We start from the raw sequence: 21,187 nt of genomic DNA, 5'->3' as shown, positions 1-21,187 counted from the left end.
ACGTGTTACTTGTGATTGCCTATCGTTAACTCCGACCTCAGCCTGAACTTCTGACTACTCTGTTGCCTGCCGTTTTTGTACCTTGCATTTCTCCTGATTACTGACGCTGACCTTGGCCTGGATTCCTGACCCCTCTACTACCTGACGATTTTGTACCTCCGCTACTCTCCCGGTTTTTGACCTCTGCCTGGACTCTCGACTCTGCCTCTGCCTGCCGTTTCTGTACCTCCGCTGCTCGCCTGGTTTCCGTCTCCATTTTTGGCTCCCTTCCTGCTGTTCTATTGCGACCGTTCTGCTCTGGCACTCTGCTCCTGTTCAGACAGCGCTTCCTGGGCTCTGCAGTAAATCCAGATCCCTGTATAGGGGTAAAGGGTGTCGGTGCTACTCGGGGCGCTGTCTGTCTGCAGCCCAGACCGCAGACGGACGCGACAGTATGGAGGAAGAGGGAGGAGGTGCTGCCCCAGGAAGGAGGAGCAAAGCCCTGTGGCGGGAAGGGAGCCCAGAGAGAAGCTAGAACGCCAGGATGCCATGTTGGGAGGAGGACGAAGGCCAGGAGAGCACAGTGGAGAAAAACAACTCTTCCCCGGCGCAATTGTCCCCGGCTTTGGTCCGCTGGAATCATTGGATCTGAGGCAGCTGGAGGAGGAGTCTGCCCCTGAAGTACCTATGCCACCGGTACCAGCTGACTCTGATGCTGACCCTGGCCTGGAACCCTCACCACCGGTACCCACCACTACTGCCATCACTGCAGAGGCCGCTGGACCGGCCTTCTCACTGGTCCCAGCTGCTGCCATCACTGCACAGGCCTCACCAGCACCTGCTGCTACCGCCGACCTGACCTCTCCAACACCGTAGGATGCTGCACCTAACCTGCTGCCGACGCCTGCAGAGGACCTGAGCGGCCATGAGGAAAATGGTACTGCCATCGCCCCTAAGTCCTGGGAAGCCCTGTCAGGCCCCATCAGGTCCCCGCCTGTCCCAAAAGACACCGCAGCCACTTCAATAACAGCAGCTCTAGTAGCTATCACCGCAGCCCCCATGTCCATTGCAGCAGTGACACTCGTTGCATCTTGCCAACAAGCTGCAGAAGTACCACCGCAGGCAGCAATCAGTAATGCCCTAGAGGAGGACTATGGACAATATGTCATGCCGCCAGGGAGTGGACACCCTGACCAACTCTCCTGGAAACAAAAGAAATCTGCTTCCACCACCCCAGGGGGAGATCACTAGGAATGTTCACCAGTGACTGAACTGAACTGTTACCCAGGAGGGTATTGGCAACGTTGTGCCCTCAACATTTGCATTTGTTTCTCTTCAGTTGAGCCTCAATTTGGCATTTGTTGCACTACAAGTTTAAGAACTGCCGTGATCATGAACTTGGAGTGATTCACAAACTTTCTCTGTTTATAGTTTGCGCGTCTTAAGGTGCTCTCTCTTGGTTTTACTTGAACCTCAACAAGGACTACCACAGACCTGAAGTTCTGCTACAGCACTTGCAAGAATTACTGTTGTTTTACTGTGAAGTCTTTTATAGTGTGCTTTATGAAAGTGTTTGTTTAGCTATCTGACTAGGAACACTGTTTTAATAAAAATGTGAGGTTTTGAATAAAAATTTGAAACTGGGTGACGAACCAGGAGTCAGCGGTTGTCACCTATAGGTCTAGAAGAGTAGGAGTAATAGCAGAATGTGAAAAATATGTTGAAGCAAAGATGGTAATGCCTAACCTGGCAGTGAACTTCTCGGTAACAGTTACTGCCAGTAGCACTTTACAATAGGTAAAATGTTAAATTCTGTAAACTTGTTATGCAACGTTCAAGCTTTAGTCCTCTCCTTAAGAGAAGCTGTTTTTACATTGTTAATTTAAAAAGAAAATTTTAGTATGTTCCGTTAACATCTTAATGCTCATTTGTTTACAGCCCGCGGACGTGCTGTGGTAAACGGAGGGGGAATGTGGCGCCCCTGAGGGTTCAGTCACCACAGAGGAACTGCACCTCCTCCTGAGGTGTAGTATCCCACTTCCCAGGTAAGATGGAACACCTGACCAGACTCCACCACTCACATCCAACACAAACACTTTAGAATAGCAGAGCACCCTTTGTGGCTCCCTGCTTGGAACACAAAGAGTGCTGGGTGGTGGGTGGACACAAGAGAGCGGGAGAATGTTAGGAAGTGGTCAGTTGGTGAGAAAAGATCCCCAGAGAGGGATGGAATGAATGGAAGTGCTGCAGCAGACTCCTGTGACCTGGAGCTGCTGGCACGGGAAAGAGTAATAGAAAGCCTGATTCTTCAGAAGGAAGAAAGATTAGTACGGAACGTAAGGAGAAGAGAACTAAGGACTAGGGTCAGAGCAGAGCCCTTCCTCAAGTTTGAAGCGCTTGGCCTGAGTCCGGTCTCCGAGGCTGTTTGTGAAACTAATGTTCCTGCAGCAGAAACCGGAGGAATAGGAGTTGTGGCCACTCTGTTCCCATAAAAGTCTCAAAGACACGGTGGCAACCTATGTGTGAGCCAGGACATGACAGAAGGAGTCCCTGAAGCAGGCTACAGTCACTTGTCATGTGAGTGGAGTTTGAGTAACAACAAGCAGGAGGAACTTCAGTGCAACTCAGCACTGCAAGTACCTCAGATAAGCACTAAAAATGAGACGTTCAGAACAGGCACACGAAAGGGAGTGCTGGAGAGGTTAATTCCATCTGCCTGGGAGTTGGCTGAGCCCCTTGTCTGGAGACCACAGCATTGAAGCGGGCACCTGTCTGTGCCAAAAACGTGAGTAAAAGAACTGGAACTGCATTCAGCTGTCTCATTGCCTTCTTCCTGCGCCAACACATTCAGTACTGCTACATCCCTGTGCCTAACACTGCACCCTTTCCCTCAACACCTATTACCACTGCCCTGGGACTACAGCTCCACCTGTGGGGAGCTTCAACATCATTGCTGCACCACACCATCTGTCCCAGAGAAGCAACCCTGCAGCGCTGGCCAAACTGCCCTGAAACCACAGGTGGCATCACGAATCATCTCAATAACTTTATCCCCATCACTCTACCCCTTTTACATTGACCGACTGAGGCCATGGACCAGGTGACATCTCCAATTGACATCAACGGACCCGGCACCGAGTACCCCACGGCCTCTGGGGGCGAGTCATACCATCCGAAAAGTGATGAGAGAGGAGCAAACATAGGAAAACAAGCTCAAAAATGTCCCGATTCTGTCAGGTGAAACTTCTGCCGGAAGTCCGCTTTACAGCCTGGGAAAATGATGAGAGCGGCCATCAGCAGCCGGCACCTGGGGCAGTGCCAACTGTACTGCTTGTCACTGGCGCCGGTATGTGTCACAAGGATACGAAACACGGACACACGGATGTCACATGTATGTACGGAGGGCACACGGACCAGTGATTTCACCTTATTACATAGCTTTGGGCAGCCATATAGGGGCATCTTTACAGTCCACCTTACAATGGTTCCCATAGCCCCCGCTATATACTGGTATCAATAACGTTGACCCTTTAGTGCCCGCTGTATAGTCGTACTTTGGTATACAGTTGTGCCAGTAGCTACCTTCTCTGCCAGCCATCGTTCAGACTGTAGTGATTTCTTGGGGCATTGCCTTCTATCCTCTATTTCATGCCTATTTTGGCATGCGTTTGGATGCGTTTGTTGAATGCAAGCCTATGGAGGCGTTAACGTCTCCGTTACATTGCGTTTTTCCTGCTGTCAAACGGATGCATTAAACGGACAGCAGAAACGCAATGTGAACCTACCCTTAAAGTGACAGGTATTATCTCCTTTGGAGGACAATAATAGCACAAATAATAATGTGATCTTGGTTAATTGTGGTTATCCATCCAGGACCTTTTGTAATTTTTTTTTTCTTAAGGGGCTAAGAATTCACAGGCAAGTAGTTCACTACCTGCCTGTTCTGCCCGGTGCAGATTTGTGGTCACAGGCGCTCCTGCCGTTCATTCTGCTTAATTTGACCTCACTGTTGAGAGAGGTGAGGGTAATGCTTCTCATGATTTCAGCAGATATGCAGAACAATAAGTCAACTATTCTCAAAATCCTCCCATTAACCAAAAGCTCAATATTGTTAAAGATATTTTATCTGAGTGGATCTGTTATGCATTGTGCAGCTTTTACACTCTAATTTTAAAGAAATAGTATTTACCAAGTTTGCATTAATACTTTAATTCATTACTTTTAAATAATTTTTTTTTTCTGTTTATAATTATTGTTTATGAAACAGTGTGATCAGCAGTGCTAAATGGGTGTGGTTGGGGCGTGGATATAGGTGTGATTAGTGAAATGGGTGTGGTCATAGGCGTGTCCAAAAATTTGCCGCTGCGCAATATGCGCACTGCAGCCTTTATCCCTCTTTGCCTTCAACAAAAGTGCGGAGGTACAGTATGTATATAGGGTGAATGCTATATATGCCGGGGTATAGCCATATATATACTGAGGTGCAGTTATACTCAGGAGTACAACCTATATAGGTGAAGTGAATATATTCCCGTCACCACTGGCATGGATGGATAGAATCCTTATACACCGCATGTTAAGTATATAACACAGGGCAGGATGCCATCACAAGTACTTCATGGTCAGCAGATTGGGAAGGTCGTAACACAGGGGAAGGGGCAATGGTTTCACCATCAGACACAGATTTGATACCCAGGGAATCCGCTGACCTACTTGTGTGCTTGGTTGCCATGTGCTTTTGCATGCTGGTGGTGCTTAGGTTAGCAGTGATCTTGCCTTTTCTTAGCTTGGTTTGGCAGATGCTGCAAATTACAGTTGTTTGGTATGAAGGAATACAGTGGAACAACGTAACCTTGACATGTTATCTAGCCGAGAGCGGGGGGATCTGTAGAACAGTTGACCGAGTTCCCCTCTGGTTAAACCACTACCTCTTGCCTGTTTTCGAGCTATGGATCCATCCCTATCTGCATTGCTCTGCTCACTAGGTGTGCCACCATGCCAGGTTAGATCAGTGGCCTCATCATCGACAATGTCGTCTTCCAATCCTTCAATCTGATCCTCCTTCTGAGTTGCGATTTGAGTCTGGCCTGATGGCAACCGTGCCTCATTATTATCCTCTACCTCTTCAGACATGAATTGACCTTCCCCAACATGGCTTTCTCCTGGCTGTGGGTGCTCAAATGTTTGAGCATCACTGCACGCCACCTCCTCATTACCCTCTTTAACGGTGTACGTTGAGGGGCCTGACAAATTACAAGGGAACATAAATGGTTCCTCACAGTGGTCAGCGTTGGGGTCATATGTCTCCTGGGACTCTTGATGGTGGGAGGAAGAAGGACCAGGTTGAGGATTCAGAGGCCCAGCCTCTTGGCTACTGAGACTGGACTGTGTGGAAGACTTCATGGGCTGCTTGTCAACACACTGGAGTCATTGTCTGCCATCCAACCCACAACATCCTCGCACTTGTCTGGGTTCGTCAGTGGTATAGCGCGCTGACCAAATTTTGACGGGAAGCTAAAATGAGATACAGTCACCTTTAGATCTGTCACGCGGCCTTGGCAGGCAACACCAAATCCACATCCCTTAACATTACCCTTTCTAGTCTTGAATGCGTTATGCTTATGAAACAAAAAGATACTGGCTTTATTTTTCACAAGTACCCTCACAAAGGTCTTATGTACAAATTCACTGTATCTAGCAATGTGTGGCTATTATTTTTTTCAGCTCTCAGCTTTATTATACACGGCAATATCAGAGTGACGTAAATTACAAGTAAATAGTCACGTTTGCGTATGTCTGCAGGCTTTGCGCCAGTCGCACAACTGTTAGATAAAGATATGCTAGTTAATAGACCAATAGAAAATTATGGATTTTATTTTACATTGCCTTGCTGACACACGGCAACAGCGGAGTTATGGAAATTATTGCCACTGCTAAATTGCCACATTTGATTATCTCTGCATGGATTGCAGCAGTCGCACAACTGCTAGCTGAAGATACGCTATTGTTTTAACAAATAAAATTTTGGGGGGATTTTTTTTACATTGCCTTTATGAGACATACCAACTGCAGACTCAGGGAAATTAATGGTAAATAGTGATGTTTCCGTAGCTCAAGAGGTTTTGCGCCAGTCGCATAACTGCTAGACAAATATTAGGTATTTAAGCAATAGACGAGGAATATCATTTAGCAATTAGATGTTACTATATGCTGGCAGTAAGGAATATTATTTTGCATAAAAAAAATGATATGCTGCTACACAGGAATATTATGTAGCTTCCAAAAAAAATGGTTTTGTACATGTTGGTACTATTTAATATTATTTACCTCTACGAATAGTTGATTTTTATATTTTGGTAGTGGATGAAACCCTCCCTATTTCACCCTAAGGCCGGAGTCACACTTAACGTATAAAAATACAGTCCGTTTTTTACGGACGAGAATTGCAGAAATGTTCCCTGAACAGTGATCCGTATGTGATCTGTTGGCAATGCGAGAATGCGATTTTCTCACATCTAAGCATCCGTGTGACATCCGTATGGCGTTTTTCTCTCGCAACCTTGCAAAATGGACATTTAACGGTTTTTAGGCCTGAAAAAAATTTACATCATAATCAGCAACCCTATTTATTGCCTCTACAACAGGTGGCACACTCCAATCTGGGCATTTTCTGGCCGTGCTTTTGTTGGGGTATTTCTGCCTTGTGTGAAACATGTCAGACAGGCTTACTTTCAACACAACTGAGCGGGGACTTTACAATTGGGTTTTGTCCCGACGCTTTGGGAGCCATACCCAGTGATTGTGGATCCAAGGAGGAGGAGACGAATGTGGGTCCATCCGCTGTTGAAGCAACACCTCACTAAAGGCCATTTTCACCATCTCTATGCATCTCTGCGTACCCATCCTGACAAGTTCTTCCAATATTGTCGCATGAGCCTTGCCACCTTTGATCTTTTGTTGGAGATAGTGCGCCCTGGTGTCACTTTTAAGGACACCAGGATGTGCAAGTGTATTTATGCTGAGGAGCGCCTTATCCTTATGTTACAGTATGGATTCCTCCTCCCCTATGTTGATGATGTTTCTAAATTTATTATTTTTTTACTTACATAATACCTCTTTTTTTTGTATAAAAGACAAAATACAACCTGTGATTAATCATAATATGTGTCTATTTTTAATGTCACAAAGCCATTGCAAATATTTTAATGTTGTTATGGCATGGCTTGTTAGGTACAGATTCTAACTTTCTTTAATGTGAAATTGTTTTTATATGTCGAATGGTATCTAATTGTTATCTTTTTCATTTTGCTTTTAGCTTCCTTTAGCTGGTCTTTCATATGCAGCACTGCATCATGAATTTTTAATCGGAAAATCTACAATATCAGGCATAGTCCGCTCTACCTGTTCCGAAATCTGGTCACGACTTCATCAAGTGGTCATGCCTGAGCCAAAAATGGAAGACTGATTGCGGATAGCCCGTAGTTTTGAGGAGACATGCCAGTTTCCAAACTGTATTAGAGCCCTGAATGGGAAGCACATCTGTGCGCGTAAGCCGGTAAACTCAGGGTCCCAATACTATAAATATAAACAATATTTTACTGTAGTTTTGCTAGCCCTGGTTGACAGTCGCTACAGGTTTATAATTGTAGATATTGGGGTCTACGGAAGAACTGGAGACTCCAGAGTCTTCAATTCTTCCATTATGGGTCGGCGGCTGCGCAATAATTAGTTGGACCTACCACCCTCATGTCAGCTTCCAGGCTCCAATCTTGAACCTATGGCTTATGTCCTTGTTGCAGATGAGGCCTTTCAATTGACCCATCACGTTATGAGGCCCTATCCCTGTAGAAACCTGAACCACCGGCGCAGAATCTTTAACTTGCGCCTATCATGCGCACGACGACTGGTGGAGTTTGCCTTTGGCATTCTTTGTGCAAATGGTGTGTCCTCCAGTCAGCCATTCAGCTGAGTGAATCTAATGTTAATGAGGTAATTAAATTGTCTCTTCAGAGAGGAAGAGAACTAGAACTCTAGTGCCACCTATTGGAAGTAGCAATCCTAAAAATCAATGTCGACCCTTTAAAGAGCCTTGTTACATGACTTAGGATAAAAGCCAAGCCAGAATCTCAATTTGCAGACACTGTGTTTCGGGGTACTGCCCCTCGTCAGTGCAAAGTGTGAGATCTGGTTTGGCTGTGAGAGAGGCGTCTGACCGATATCCAAGAGTATCATTTCTCCTTGCGGAGAATGACATGCTAAGCATGCCGAGATGAGGAGACTTAAAACCACAATGTTCCTCTGGGAAATATGCTAATTATGCAAATTGTCTCTTCAGAGAGGAAGAGGACTAGAAGGAGGAGCATTGCGGCTTTAAGTCTGGATGGGGGGCAATGTGTGACAGCAGGGGGGAATATAGAGAGAGGGGGGCCATGTGACTGCCAGCAGGGGGGCATATAGTGACCGGGGGGGCCATATCCAGGATAGGATGGGGGGCTATGTGCCAGCACAATGGGGCAATGTGCCAGGATGGGGGTTATATAGATACCAGGATGAGGGACATATACGGTATATGATTTGAAAGACGGACACTGGCATTATAAGAATTATAAGACACACCTCCATTTAACATAAAAAAACATTTTTTCTCTTTTTCTTCACCAAATTTGGGGGTGCGTCTTATAATCAGGTGTGTCTTATAAAGCGAAAAATATGGTAACATAAAAATTAATTAGGACATTGAAAATATGTTTTTACACTTTAACATCCACATATATGTAAAAAACATATATATGTTAAAATATATACATGTATATTCTACAGTGTCATGTGGCCTGATAATTTTTAATTTTTACATCAGAAATATTCCACATATTCTTGAAAATACATCACATATTATGATTCTATGGTCTAATGGTAACACGTTAGTTTGATCAATAATATTAATAAAGGATAGTACTTACTAATTTGTTGCTGGCCCTCATGAGGTCTGTCGTCGTAGTCATGGAATATCTGGACATAGATCCTCCTCCATGCCGCCTCTTTTCGGGCCCGGTCAGTATAATTGGTGTCCCTCTGATCCCATAGTTCTGGCTTCTCTTGGACCAGAACTATGAGCATCTCCACATTAATGTATGTAGACCTACTGGACTCAGTGGAGGCGTTCTTCCGGGATGTGTGGAGCTCTTTCAAACCTAATTAGCATGTCAAAGCTTCCTGATAATGGATGATTCAATTTCCTGTCACCTGGAGGAGTCTTGCGTATTTCTCGCAAGTCACACGTCTGGTCCGTGTGTAATCCGTATTTTTCTCTCACCCATAGACCTGCATTGGCGATTTTCGGGCGTAATACGGTGACCAATAATACGGCAGAGAAAATAACGCAGGGCCGGTATTGAGGCGAGAGACTCGTTATGAGTTTCTCGCATTGCACTCGCAAGTGTGACTCCGGTCATAGGAGGAATAACAATTACTGTGCGAAATGATGAGAGTGATCCCTATACACATCACATAGCAATAGATGGATAAAAAAAATAAAAAAACAGAGAACCAAAAGCAGAAAACAGAAAAAACACAATGAAGGGATGAATCTTCTTCATAAGAAGAGCAGATGTTTCTCAGACCTGTAACATTCATCATCACAAAACGCAAAGAAAAAGGAGGTTGGTTGTACAGAGGAACTCTAGATATATCTCAGTTAATTAGACAAACCAGTTGTTGCATTGAGTCCATAGGGATTTATGGTATTCAGTTTGAGAATCCAGAAAATCTCTTTCCTGTTAAGGGTCTGGACTCGGTTGGGGTATCATGGGGGGACATGGTCAATAGGGATAACCCTAAAGGAGATCCTTTTGTTGTGATTTATTGCATAATGCCTGGAAAGGCCATGCTGTAGAAATCATTTTTTTTATATTATGGCTGTGCGAGTTTATTATTTTATGTAGTTGTTATGTATAACGACATAAATGACAAATCTGGATGGGTAAGTCAAATGGTATTTGATTTGAAAGTCATCTGTATTTCCAATGTCTGATGAAAAAGTTTTTGTATTATGAATAATACTGGAGCAACATAGGCATCTCGGGATGCCACATCTATAGGAGCCTTGTCTGAGCTTTTTTTTTTTTAATAGCGGGATTAGAATCCTCTTTTTTCTTCAGCCGGCTTGGGGCCAACATGTTTGTTAATGTTGGGGCCCTTGGGAAGGTTATCAGGGTTTATTGGGAAGAAGTTTCCCCCAAGGGTGGTTTGCATGTTAATGACCAGGCCAATTTTTACAATTCCGACCACTGTCCCTTTATGAGGTAATAACTCTGGAACGCTTCAACAGATCTTGGCGATTCTGAGATGGCTGCGTTTAATTGTGTAAAAAAATGGAAATTTGGCAAGAATATGGAAAATTTTGCAATTTTCAAACTTTGAATTTTTATACCCTTAAAATAGAGAAATATTAAATTATTTTTAGGGACCACCTCACATTTGAAGCCACTTTGAGGGGTCTATATGTCAGAAAATACCCAAAAGTGACACCATTCTAAAAACTGCACCACTCAAGGTGCTCAAAACCACATTCAAGAAGCTTATTAAACCTTCAGGTGTTTCACAGGAGCCGAAGCAACGTGGAAGGAAAAAATGAACATTTAACTTTTTAGTCACAAAAATGGTCTTTTAGCAAGATTTTTTTTTTATTTTCCCAATGGTAAAAGAAGAAAATGGACCCCAAAAATTGTTGACCAATTTGTCCTGAGTACGCCAATACCCCATATGTGGGGGGAACCACCTTAAGTGTTTCACTAAAGTTTATAATGCCCGGGAGTGAAAAAAAAAAATTTTTTCCACAAAAATGATTTTTTAGTCCCCGATTTTTTTATTTTCCCAACAGTAACAGGAGAAATTGGACCCTAAAAGTTGTTGTCCTATTTGCCCTGAGTACATTGATCATTGATACCCTATATATGGGGGAACCACGGTTTGTGCGCACGGCAGGGCTCGGAAGGGAAGGAGCGCCGTTTGACGTTTTCAAACTAAAATTGGCTGGAATTGAGATTGGATGCCATGTCACGTTTGGCAAGCCCCTGGTGTGCCTAAATAGTGGAAACCCCCAGCAAGTGACTCCATTTTGGAAACTAGACCCCCTAAAGAACTTATCTAGATGTGTGGTGGGCACTTTGAACCCCCAAGTGTTTCACTAAAGTTTATAATACCCGAGCGTGAAAGTAAAAAATCCTATTTTTCCCACAAAAATTATCTTTTAGTCCCTAATTTTTTATTTTCCCAAGGATAACAGGAGAAATTGGACCCCAAAAGTTGTTTTCCAATTTGTCCAGAGTATGCTGGCACCCCATATATGGGAGAAAACTACTGTTTGGGCACACGTCGAGGCTCGGAATGGATATAGTGACATTTTATAATGCAGGCTTTCATGGAATGGTCTGCGGGTGTCATGTTCTGTTTGCAGAGTCCCTGATGTGCCTAAACAGTAGAAACCCCCACAAGTGACCCCAAAAGTTGTTGTCCAATTTGTCCTGAGTCCGCTGGCACCCCATATGTGCGTAAAAACTGTTTGGGCATACGTCAGGCCTCGGAAGGGAAGTAGTGACATTTTGGAATGCAGACTTTGATGGAATGGTCAGTCGGCATCATGTTACATTTGCAGAGGCCCTCATGTGCCTAAACAGTAAAAAAAAACACAAGTGACATCATTTTTGAAACTAATCTACTGTTTCCTTTAAATTTAATAAATTAGTAGTGCATGGAGGTGTGGTACAATTTGAAGCAATCCTTCATACACAGGCCAGATTTTTCGGGGCAGGTGTCGCATTGATAACTTGTGTCCTTGTGTATTCCCCTTTTGTAACACACTCAGCATGCTTTTTGCAGCTTATTTTTTCTTCCAGTTGGCGGGACCACCCTCGGGAAATGCTGACTTGGTACCATATGAGCACCTTCAGTTCCAGAAGTACTGGGGCCCACTCCTTCCAGAGAGCCAAATATCAGGGCCTTAACCACTACCTGCTGGAACTGAAGGTATGACGTATCGGTGTGGCGTGCACATCGTGATAGCAGGAAAGCGTTGAGCATTGCCATTTGTACGATGTGCACGGCTAGCTTTTCATACCACACCCTTGCCTTTCTCAAAGCACTGTACGGTTGGAGGAGTTGATCAGAGAGATCAATGCTCCCAATGTTTTTGTTGTACCCCAGTACACAGTCTAGTTTGCTGACCTGTGTAGAGGTACCCCGTACAGTGCTGATGGCGCTGCCATCACCGTGTATGGTGGTCAAGAGAAGGACATCCCTCTTCTCTTTGTACTTGACCACCAGCAGGTGGTCGCTACATTGAGCTCTGCTGTCACCCTTCTAAGCATCTGCCCAAGTAGTGTTTTCGGGCGGCTGCTCTGATTTTTGCAGACAGGACCGTAGGCTGTGGTACCTCGCGCAGAGAGGTATTTTTACAGTGGGATGCTGGTATAAAAGTTATTGGTGTAGAGGTGATAACCTTTATCCAGCACTGAGTGTACCAAATCCCACACAATTGTCCCACTCACTCCCAGGACAGGAGGGTTCAATCCTGGTGTCCTTTTCTTCGTAAACTCTAAACCTGTGGGTGTACCCTGAGGTCCTCTCACACAGTTTGTGTAGTTTAATTCCGTACCTGGCTCTCTTGCTGGGCAGGTACTGACGGAATTCGAGCCTTCCTTTAAAATGAACTAAGGCCTCATCCACGCAGATGTCCCTTTGGGGCATGTACACTTCAGCAAACTTTTTGAAGTGTTCGATGACCGGCCAAACTTTGAACAGATGGTCAAAGTTGTGGTCGTCTTGTGGGGGACGCTGTGCATTATCAGTATAATGCAGGAATTTGTGGATGTCCTCAAAATGCGTCTGGGCAATGACAATTCGGAACACTGGAGTATTGTATAAAATATCAACACTCCAATATTACAGAAATTCTGGCTTCTTCTGGATCCCCAAGTGAAGGACCAGGCCCCAAAACTGCATCATTTTAACTGCATCTACAGGAGACCAGTTAGAATATGATGAACCGGGGTTTTGTGCCAAAAATTGACGAGCATACTGTATAAATTAGTTGGTCCACTATGAGGTTAACAAAATCCTCAGAGAAAAAGACTTTGAAAAAGTCTATTTCTGTGAGGCCAGTGGTGACAAACTTGATTCTGCCACAAAATCAGGAATCAGTGGCTTATAATTTTCGGGGGGCGAGGTCCATACGGGGTCCGCAATGGGGTGCGCTGGTTCAGCTTCATCTTCTGCAATAGTGGGCGCTGCCTCATCTGTCCTTGGATGTCTGCGTGGCAGTTCCGCAGGACCTGAGTAGAAAGATGAGGAGGAAAAGGTTGAGAATGAAGAATTTGAAAAGTAAAGAAATGTAGGGTCCTCTCCCTCGCTATCAGTGTTGAAGGCAAGGAAGGCATATGCCTCCTCCAATGAATAGCACTGTTGGGATGAATGTGACAGGTGGGACTTTTTTTATGAGTATGGTGCTTGTGTTAAGTACTTTATTTATAACTGTATGTGTGTGGGGGGGATAGGGATTGGTGCAAGCATCTCTGAAAAGAAAAAGCTAAAATAAGAAAAGAACCAGGGAGAAAAAAAAGTCTGTTAAAAGTGTAAAACAGCAGACACGAGCTCTGATAAGTGAACTGCATCACTTATCAAAGTTTGGCGGTTGCTGGATGTGTGCACGGAGGTGGTGAATATAAATGTGTCTAAAATAGCAGTCACGAGCTCTGATGAGTGAACTGTTTCACTTATCAAAGTTCAGTGGCTGCTGGATGTGTGCACGGGGGTGGCGCAAGGGGTTGTGAAAAAGACTAACGGAAAACATCAGGCACGAGCTCTGATAAGTGAACTGCATCACTTATCAATGTTCGGCGACTGCTGGATGTGTGAATGGAGGTGGCGCAAAGGGGGGTGAGAAAGAAAAGCGAGCACTAATGTTGATCGGTGAACTGCATCACCAATCAACGCTCGGCGGCTGCCAAATGTGCGCATGGAGGTGGTGCAAAGGGGGGTGGAGGGGAGTAAAAAGAGGGGGAAAGGGGGATGGGGATGAAGAAAGATCGGGCAGGGATCAGGGATCAACACTTACGGTTGTAGTCTCTCTTCTTACTTCTGTCTTCTTTCTTCTGTCTTCAGCAGGGATTGTGGTGTTACAGGCCTCTGTAGCACCACAAGGCCCAGCACAGGAGATCAAGCAGTGTGACCACTCTGCAGGAATCCTCAGCTAGTGTGAGGACCTGCAGAGCAGTCACAGACAGGTCAGAGACAGGTTACAGAGCGGTCATACTGCTGCTGTGACCTGTCATTGGTGAGATCGATGATCACATCGATCCCACCAATCAGAGTTAGCACTGGTGATGCCGGTGTTGATAAGCACTGGCCTAGGATCAGAGCACACAGCTCCGATCCTAGGCAGGTCACCGGCAGGTCACCAGCAGGGCACAGTGCGGTCCAACCGGAGCTGTGCCCTGTGATTGGCACAATCGATGATTACATCGATTGCGCCCATCAGCAGCTGCAGGCCATGCAAGGCCTTTTCTAGGCACTATCATGAAAATATATCCCCTAAAATTGGTACTTTATTAATAATAAAAAACCACTAGTGTGGTTATACACCAAAAGAAAACGTGACAAATACACAACAAAAGAAAAAAGTGTTCAAACAGAAAACCCACATTTGGGACAACTAGGAATCCCTGATAATTCTGAGCTTGTACCTGCCTGGCCGCGGAGGTTGGCACCCTAGGGGGGAACGTTGTGGCGCCCCCGCTCGACGATGGCTATCCCTAGGGGCCCTGGTATACCCTGCAGCCACTAATGACACCCTCTACCCAATAGCTGAGGGGACTCCTAATGCTAGACAAAGATATAACTGCTCTAAAGAGGATCCTGTGTCCCACAGAGATTAAAAACAATGGTAGAACACACTTGGCATCTGGTGGTACATATGGGAATTATCCTGCTTAAAACTACTCCACATGAGATTTCAATCAGATAATATAATGCATCGATGGAATGTATATATAATAATGATAACGAGATTAATCACCAAATCCATGAAGTTCATTCAGTGATACCCCAGCCTCAAAAAAAGATACTAATATACTGATGCAGACGGAGATACACCTTCAACATCATCAGCGGCTTAGTTCACTGACATCTCATTTTTAGTGGATATATTTTCATGATAATACTCTAAACCCTTCTTGTATTAGTAATTGAGATTGTAGGCCTTTTCTAGGCACCAGTCTAGGATCGGTGCTCTTACAGAACCGATCCAGGCAGGCCATCGGCAGGGCACAGAGCGGTAACAACGCGGCTGTGCCCTGCAATTGGCGCGATTGATGTAATTGTCGATCGTGCAAATCTGAGAGGTTTTCACCGATGCCTGGCATTGCCAGCCACTGGCCTTGGAGAGAGTACATCGGTACTCGATCCTAGGCTGGAACATCACAGTTTCAGCAATCTGATTGGCTGAAACAATGAGAGAGGCTGCGATTGGCTGTTCAGAATTGAACAGCCAATCACAGTGGTCGTGAGTGCGGGTGGGCGGGGACACCTCTCGGGATGCCGACACCATCTTCCCACAGGTAAGATGGCGCTGGAATTTTAATGTGATCACCGCGACTTTGGTCGCAGTGTCGCATTAAAGGGCATGATGTACTATTCCATGAATAGGAAGACCCAGGTCACATAGATGGAATAGTACGTCAGATGGCAGAGAGAGGTTAAGAAGACCCAACATTCCAACATTCTGAACATAAGAAAAGGCTTCTCCCCTAGGCGACATCTCTGATGTTTATTAACAGTTGATTTCCAAGTAAAATATTTCCCACATTAAGAAAATTAAAAAGGCTTCTCCTCTGTGTGACTGCTCTGATGTCTTACAAGATTTGCTTTCCGTTTAAAACATTTCCCACATTCTGAACAGGAAAAAGGCTTCTCCTTTGTGTGAATTCCTTCATGTATAACAAGACCCCGTTTCTGGCTAAAACATTTCCCACATTTTGAACATGTAAAAGGCTTCTCCCCTGTGTGAGTTCTCTGGTGGTTAATAAAATTTGTTTTCTGTGCAAAACATTTTCCACATTCTGAACAGGAAAAAGGCTTCTCCCCTGTATGAGTTCTCTGGTGCTTAACCAAATCTGATTTCTGATTGAAACTTTTCCCACATTCTGAACAGGAAAAAGGCTTCTCCCTTGTGTGAGTTCTCTGGTGATTAAGAAGAGTAAATTTATTTACAAAACATTTCCCACGTTCTGAACAGTAAAAAGGCTTCTCCCCTGTGTGAGTTCTCTGGTGGCTATCAAGAACTGATTTCTTGTTAAAACATTTCCCACATTCTAAACAGGAGAATGGCTTCTCACCTGTGTGAGTTCTTAGATGTATAACAAGATTACATTTCTGGGTAAAACATTTCCCACATTCTGAACATGAAAAAGGCTTCTCCCCTGTGTGGGTTCTCTGGTGATTAACAAAATATGATTTCCATATAAAATATTTCCCACATTCTGAACATGAAAATGACTCTTTTGCTTTAGGAGCAGTTTGTTTTTCAATGTCTCTTTTGTGACTTTGATTTTCCTTAGTACTCGGTAATGAATCAGAAGATGGGACCTGTTCCATAGGATCAGATGACAGATCTTTGCTGTGAATGGATGATGGTATATCTGGAGTAACAGGAATCACTGCAGTTGTATCTTGTAGGATCTCAAGATCATCAGATTTAAAAATTGAAGATGTCAGCTGTTCCTCTGATCTCCTGGTACAGTCATCTAAGATAAAAAAAACAATTATCTTTTTAATAAACTATCCTTGAGTTTTGTTTTTTTTGGAGTGTGGGAGGAAACCGGAGTGCCCGGAGGAAACCCACGCAAACACGGGGAGAACATACAAACTCCTTGCAGATGTTGTCCTTGGTGGGACTCGAACCCAGGACTCCAGCGCTGCAAGGCTGCAGCGCTAACCACTGAGCCACCGTGCTGCCCCGGATGAACCAGTAGTGTGTGGTATTCAACTGTTTGTTCATTCTGCCTCCCAAATATTGAATAAAAACAAACCAATCAATGTTATGTAGGCGAAAATAATACCAATTCTCATCTCACAAAAAACAAGTCCTCACTCAGGTCCATCATCTGTCAATGGAAAAACAGAGGTTCCCACAATATTAGTGGCTCAAAAAGAAACAAGGTTTCCGTAAACCAATCCAGCAAAATCCGCTCTCACTTCTGAGCCTTGCAGTGTGCTCAAACATTAAGGATCCCTGTATTTAGCAATATTATAGTGAGAAGAATCCACTTAATTTATGGTGTGTGTCTCTTGGAGCACAATCTGGGCACTATGTGTTGGGTAATAAAATGGCAAAACGTGTAATTTTTCACTCTCCAACATCCACTGCGTGTTAATTTCCGGAAAGTGACTGTGAAGTCAAAATATTCAGTCCTCCTATAGATTATAACCCTCAGTGAATTAATTTATAAAATTGAGTCACTTTATTTCGGCTATTCTGGTTTTCTGTCATTTAGTTATATTAGGGCTTCTGCATATGGTGTGTCCAATCTCATCTGGGATCTGTTCCTGGTGTCCTGGAGTAATCTGCTCCCTACTTCAGTCAATTGGAAAGTACCACACCCTACTAAAGCCCAAAGCATATTGCCGTTGTTCTCCCCTGGTTCAGTCCTCTGTTCCTCAGCTTGCGGCTTGTGTATTTGTTTCCTGTTGTGACCGTGGCCCGTTACTGACTACTCTTGTGTCTTCTGATTCTGTATTCTGTCCTTCTGGCTCTGACCCAGCTACCTGACTATTCTTCTTGCCATCTAACACCCAAGAATAGCAGGTAACACCATGGTCCAAGCCTAGGGGTCCCAGTGTAAGTCCAGATCCATGTAAGGGTGTTAAAGGGCGATGAGCAAGACAATCCTTGGGATATGGAAAGCAGAGAAGATAGAGCCAAGCATGTTCATGGTGGACATCTTTTGAGCTGCCAGGTGACCACGAACATTGCTCCCAATACATTGTGTCTGCAAACTATTCCAGCAAGATCTGCATTCAAATAGCTAAATGGCGCTCCTTCCCTTCTGAACACTGCCATGTGCCCAGACAGTAGTGTACAATCGTATATAGGGTATTGTGAGAAGTTGGAAAATCTGTAAGATCCATTTGTTTTCTATTATCCTTTGTGAATTCCAAAGTTATCACCACATAAAGTGACACACGTCTAATTTTAAAAATGGGGCCTGATTAAGAACACAAAACTGGCTGCGGGAAGAGGATAAATCAGAGTATTTTGGGCACTAACTACTGTAGTCAAAAACTGTGACTATATAATAACATCTACTGAAATGATCAAACTCCACAGTCTTCATCAGTAATAAATGAGTAACTAGTGGTGAAACCTCTCTGGGGTAATTAGCATATGGGGCCCAGTGATTTCACAATCTAAACTATCGTAAGGGCCAATATTTTCTGTCAGATGAGTTTCAAGAAGAAATATTACACATTTAACCCCTTCATGACCTCATCTTTTTTCGGTTTTGCATTTTTGTTTTTCGCTTCTCTTCTTCCCAGAGCCATAACGTTTTTATTTTTCCATCAATATGTCCATGTGAGGGCTTATTATTTGCGGGACGAGTTGTACTTTTGAAGGAAATCATTGATTTTACCATGTCGTGTACTAGAAAGCAGGAAAACAAAATCCAAGTGCGGTGAAATTGCAAAAAAAGTGCAATCTCACACTTGTTTTTTGATTGGCTTTTTTGCTAGGTCCACCAAATGCTAAAACTGCCCTGCCATTATGATTCTACAGGTCATTACGAGTTCATAGACACCAAACATGTCTGGGTTCTCTTTTATCTAAGTGTTGAAAAAAATTCCAACATTTGCTAAAAAAAAAAAAGCGCCATTTTCTGAGACTCGTAGCGTCTCCATTTTTCATGATCTGGGGTCGGGTGAGGGCTTATTTTTTGCATGCCGAACTGACGTTTTTGATGATACCATGTTTGTGCAGATACGTTCTTTTGATCGCCCATTATTGCATTATTGCAACCAAAAAATGTAATTCTGGCGTTTTTTTTCTCGCTACGCCATTTAGAGATCGGGTTAATCTTTTTTTATTGATAGATCGGGCGATTCTGAATGCGGCGATACCTAATATGTGTATGTGGGATTTTTTGTATTGTTTTATTTTGATTGGGGTGAAAGGGGGGTGATTTAAACTTTTATGTTTTTTTATTTTTTTAATATTTTTGAAAACTTTTTTTTGCATGCTTCAATAGCCTCCATGGGGGGCTAGAAGCTGCCATAGCACGATTGCCTCTGCTACATAGAGGTGATGCTCAGATCACCTCTATCCATCAAATTACTGCATTGCTATGTGTGCTGACCACAGGTTGGCGCTCATAGCAATCTGCCATCAACAACCATATAGTTATCGAGGAGACTTCTGGTTGTGATAGCAATGCACCGATGACCCCCGATCACGTGATGGGGGTCAGCGGTGCGCATATTTCCGACCCGGTGGACAGAAGCGCTAGATAAATGCCGCTGTCAGAGTTTGACAGCAGGATTTAACTACTTAATAGGCACGGGTGGATCACGATTCCGCTCGCGCCTAGTATGGGCACATGTCAGCTGTTCAAAACAGCTGACATGTCCCGGCTTTGATGCGGGCTCACCGCCGGAGCCCACATCAAAGCAGGGGATACTGGTCGCTGAGGTACTATCCAGTCAGCGGCCAGCAAGGGGTTAAAGAGAACTGTGTATAATAGTGCAGAGCTGAGATATCTTAAAGTGAATCTGTCAGCAGGATTGTGCACAGTAACCTACAGACACTGTCAGGTCGGCGCCGTTATACTGATTACAGTGATACCTGGTGATGAAATCCGTCTTGTGGTTGTTGTTTAATCTGTATTTGCAGTTTTCAGTTAATGAGATTCTCATTCTTTGGGGCGGGGCTATGGGCGGGGCTTTATGTGATGCTCTGATTACATATGCATCTGTATTGGCTTATGACAGGTCACTGATCCCTCACTGACCTGCCCCCCATTTTTATATAATGCATATAATAGCATTGATATTATTGTTGATAATGCCTATAATATTGTGGCTATTGTGAGGCTTAGAAAAAAAATCACATCCAGCAAAATGTCATAAGCGGTGACAGTGCCTTCGCTGTAGCATCTACAAGTAAGAGATAGATGCTACTGGACAGGTGCCGCTTGTGTCATTTTGCTGGATGCAATTTTTTTTTAAGGCATTATCAACAATAATATCAACACAATTATATGCATTGCGTAAAATAGGGGTAAGGTCACTGAAGGATCAGGGACCTGTAATAAGCCAATAAGGATGAATACGTAAGCAGAGCACCACATAAAGCCCCGCCCACATCTCCGCCCTAGAGCACAAGAATCTCATTAACTGAAAACTACAAATAAAGATTAAACAACAACCACAAGATGGATTTCATCAATCCATGGATCAATGTAATCAGTATAACGGCACTGACCTGACACTGTGTGTTGGTTACTGTGCACAATCCTGCTGACAGGTTCACTCTAAATTTAGATCTTAGGCATTAGGAAGAGGCGATGTAGAGCTTTTTTTTAAGACTATTGTCATGATTCAAACTGGGTTTTGAATCCTGTATTCCCTTTTTCCCGGTCTGGTGATGTCAGTGTTTAACCTTTCTCAGCCTAAGTTTGGCTATTTATTGCTGCTGCTTTTTGCAGGCAATGTCAGTTATAGTTTTTGCCTACGGCTGCTGTAGCTGACTCTGATTGCTTTGATTTGACTTGCTGCGTTTTCTGCCTGAACCCATGTCTCTGTTTTCCCCTACTCCCGTCCTGACTGAGTGTTTTCCTTTAGTGTGTTGACTCCCTGGTTTTGACTTGGCTTGTATCCTGACCTGCTTCTGTCTTTTGTCTTTGGCTTATCCGCTTCTGACCGTTACTGATCTTCTTGACTTGTCTCGGATCCTGAGTTTGTTTATTCCATTTGGTACTGTGCTACAGGTTATTGCTTGACCCGGCTTGTTTGACTATTCTGCTGCCACCTAGTGGTAGCCTTGCTGCTACACGACAGGCCTGCTTTGTCTAGGTGCAGCCCTCCTTCCACTCTATTGCCATCTAGTGGAGCTTGCACTTACCTGCATTGCAACAACGTGATACTATCAGGGAGTTACAGACTC

At 44.1% G+C, this 21,187-nt stretch overlaps 1 protein-coding gene across 1 annotated transcript in view; it reads right to left on the bottom strand.

Annotated features, from left to right (window-relative positions):
* Positions 1-15,778: 15,778 nt before the first annotated feature.
* The window catches only part of LOC141094298 (uncharacterized), a 29,321-nt gene continuing 23,912 nt past the window's right edge, over positions 15,779-21,187 (bottom strand). The window contains exon 7 of the mRNA XM_073580135.1: positions 15,779-16,775. Within this exon, the coding sequence (XP_073436236.1) occupies positions 15,847-16,775 (929 nt within the window). The 3' untranslated portion in view covers positions 15,779-15,846. The remainder of the gene's footprint in view (positions 16,776-21,187) is intronic.

This window comes from Dendrobates tinctorius, unplaced genomic scaffold (genome assembly GCF_039654945.1).
Source record: "Dendrobates tinctorius isolate UK_male_01 unplaced genomic scaffold, ASM3965494v1 ptg000063l, whole genome shotgun sequence".
NCBI classification, from domain to species: Eukaryota; Metazoa; Chordata; class Amphibia; order Anura; family Dendrobatidae; genus Dendrobates; species Dendrobates tinctorius.
The sequence above is the reverse complement of the archived record's forward strand: the minus strand, read 5'-3'. Positions and strand labels throughout refer to the sequence as shown.